General features: G+C 45.3%; 1 protein-coding gene across 1 annotated transcript; it reads left to right on the top strand.

Annotated features, from left to right (window-relative positions):
- The first annotated feature begins 662 nt into the window (after nucleotides 1–662).
- LOC112734329 (protein kinase PINOID) lies at nucleotides 663–2,584 on the top strand. The gene is made up of 2 exons (XM_025783588.3): nucleotides 663–1,360; nucleotides 1,467–2,584. The coding sequence occupies exons 1-2, from the start codon at nucleotides 777–779 to the stop codon at nucleotides 2,272–2,274; spliced, it is 1,392 nt and encodes a 463-aa protein (XP_025639373.1). The 5' UTR covers nucleotides 663–776; the 3' UTR covers nucleotides 2,275–2,584.
- The last annotated feature ends 420 nt before the right edge of the window (nucleotides 2,585–3,004 follow it).

Consider the following 3,004-nt stretch of genomic DNA (forward strand, 5'->3'; position numbering starts at 1 on the left):
CCACCCGACCCAAACGGTCGGGTACAAAGCGCCCAGACGCCGACTCGAACACGCGTCCCTTACAGCTTTGCTACAGCTGTGCGGGGGGACATCGAAGAAGGTGCGCCTGTCCTTGCAGGACCCACCTCTAACACGGTATATATAGGGAAGGTCCTACCCTTCTCCCAAGGTACGTTACATGCTACTTACCCTTTTTCGCCTGCACATATCACTGACTAGAGCGTCGGAGTGTCTTTGCAGGTGACACCCCCTCCTCACGCGAAGTGCTCGGGACGTCGCCTACCTCAATCCGGTGACATACGACCAGGCGAGATCTTTCCCTCTTCAACTAGGATACCAACCCGAATTATCTGATATCCTACTAACCAAACATAATATATTTTTATTTGAGTTCATCAAAAAAAATATATTTTTATTTGATTGGTGATTATTCATGTTATTTGTGATTGTTCAAGACTAGTATAGTTGGCTAAAATAATAATCAAACTTGGGGTGAAGGGTACAATCATTTTGTGCTTGTGTGTGAAGTGTGAACCCTTTAAAAGAAGGGGCATTTCCGTCATTGCATGCAAAATCAGCAGAAATAATTACACACGACCATAACTAAGCCAGTAATTCCGGAAACACATTTTTACTACTTCTCCAGTTCCCCATACTCTTACCATAAATTCAACACCAACCCACCTTCCCTTTCTTCCCCAACGCAAACATCTCTCTCTCTCTCTCTCTCTCTCGACCCAAACTGTTTCTCTCAACATAAACCCTAACTACAAAACATGCTAGAGACTGGTGGTGCTGCTGCACCTGATTCTGAGCTCACTTTGGACACTGCAAATTGCACGCAACGAAGCTCTAACAGCACCCAAAGCAACTGCAGCACCAGCTTCAGCCGTCTCTCCTTTGACCTCGTCCCCCCCTCTTCGCCGGAAAATCTTTCCCTCAAGCCTCACCGCTCCTCCGACTTTGCCTATTCCGCCATCCTCCGCCGCAAGACGGCCCTCACCTTTCACGACTTCTGCCTCATCCGCCGCATCGGCGCCGGAGACATCGGCACAGTCTACCTCTGCCGCCTCCGCAACAGTGACAACAAAGACGAAGAAGAAGAAAAACTTAATCCGAACTGCCTGTACGCTATGAAGGTAGTGGACAAAAACGCCGTGGCACTAAAGAAAAAATCACAGAGAGCCGAAATGGAGAGAAGGATCCTGAAGATGCTGGACCATCCTTTCCTCCCTACCCTCTACGCGGAGTTCGAAGCCTCGCACTTCTCTTGCATCGTCATGGAGTTTTGCTCCGGTGGAGACTTGCACTCCCTCCGCCACAAGTTCCCTCACAATCGTTTTCCCTTAACTTCCGCAAGGTAATTAATTAAACGAAACAAAACTACGTCGTTTTTAATCTCTTCTAGACTTGGTACTTGTTAGTTGTTAGTGACATTAAAATCTTGTGCACTCTTGTATCATCAGGTTTTATGCTGCTGAAGTGTTGGTGGCATTAGAGTACCTTCACATGCTGGGAATCATTTACAGGGATCTCAAACCCGAGAACGTGTTAGTCAGATCAGACTGTCACATCATGCTCTCCGATTTTGATCTTTCTCTCTGCTCAGATGCAATCCCAGCCGTTCAATCCTCTGATTGCTTCCACGATACTTCCTTCCCATCCGCATTGCAATACTCTGCCACACACACTACCCCGTTTTCGTGCTTCCCCAATCGGATGTTCCGATCACGTAAAGTCCAAACCGTTCAACCAGACCGGCTCTTCGTGGCCGAACCGGTCTCCGCCCGGTCATGCTCTTTCGTTGGGACGCACGAGTATGTCTCGCCGGAGGTAGCAGCCGGTGGATCACACGGCAATGCCGTGGACTGGTGGTCATTCGGGGTATTCATCTACGAGCTAATATACGGTCGTACGCCGTATGTGGCTCAATCGAACGAAGCTACACTGCGAAACATCATAAAGAATCCCCTGAGGTTCCCTACGGCCACGCCCTCTAGCGCGCTTGAGCATCACGCGCGGGACCTCATCTGCGGCTTGCTTCACAAGGACCCTGGTCAGAGGCTGGGTTCGAAGCGCGGCGCTGCTGACGTCAAGAAGCATCCGTTTTTCAAAGGGCTCAACATGGCGCTGATTCGCATGTTGACGCCACCACAAGTCCCCGGCTTGAAAAGACACAAAACGACGTCGTGGCTGACAAAGGACGATAGTAATAATCTTTTCAGCAACAGTAACAAACAGTATTCTACGGCGTCGTTTGACTATTTCTTTTGAAGAGTAGCATCTTGGTATATTACCGCGGTTCTTTTTTCTTTCTTAATTACTATGGAATGACAAAAATAAAAATGAAAAATGAGATGGGAGAGTCTCTCAATTCTCAAGGGCTGAATATGGTTCTCTGTTTCCTCTTAGAGAATGCTTTAGGGTGAGACAATACTAATTGGGGAAGATTCCTTTGCTTAATTGCGTTCTTTTTTTTCAATATCGAGCTCACTCCCCAACACACATAGGAAAGGGAAAAAGATGAAAAGAATATGTTTTACAAAGATGAACGTGTCTCATAATTTGTCTAAAGTCAATTGTGTGCGAACCGATATTCGTCAACTTACAAAAACGTAGAATGATACGTATTTTTCTTTATTTAATTTATTTGCAGTCATGCGTGCCATTTTGTTATTTTATTTTTATTTTTTCGATTAGCTTCCTTATTATTACTTTTTATTTTTTAAGATATAGAAAAATGCTACAAATGTCTAAAAGTCGACGATAATTAGCGTTATTATTTCTACGGTATGAAGAAAGCCGCAGTTCGTGAGGAGCGGGTTTTGGTTACAACTCATCATTGACCCAATTAAAGAGTATCTGACTAGAGTGTAGTTTTTTACTTGTTTCTGCCTCAACATAGGGAACAAAGAAAAAACAGCATAAGAAATAAGCACAGAAGTTTGTGCTTCTCATATCATTGGCAAAGTGTGACTTTTAAGTTTTAACTAATCTGCAGTGC

Source organism: Arachis hypogaea, chromosome 3, assembly GCF_003086295.3.
Source record: "Arachis hypogaea cultivar Tifrunner chromosome 3, arahy.Tifrunner.gnm2.J5K5, whole genome shotgun sequence".
Lineage (NCBI taxonomy): Eukaryota > Viridiplantae > Streptophyta > Magnoliopsida > Fabales > Fabaceae > Arachis > Arachis hypogaea.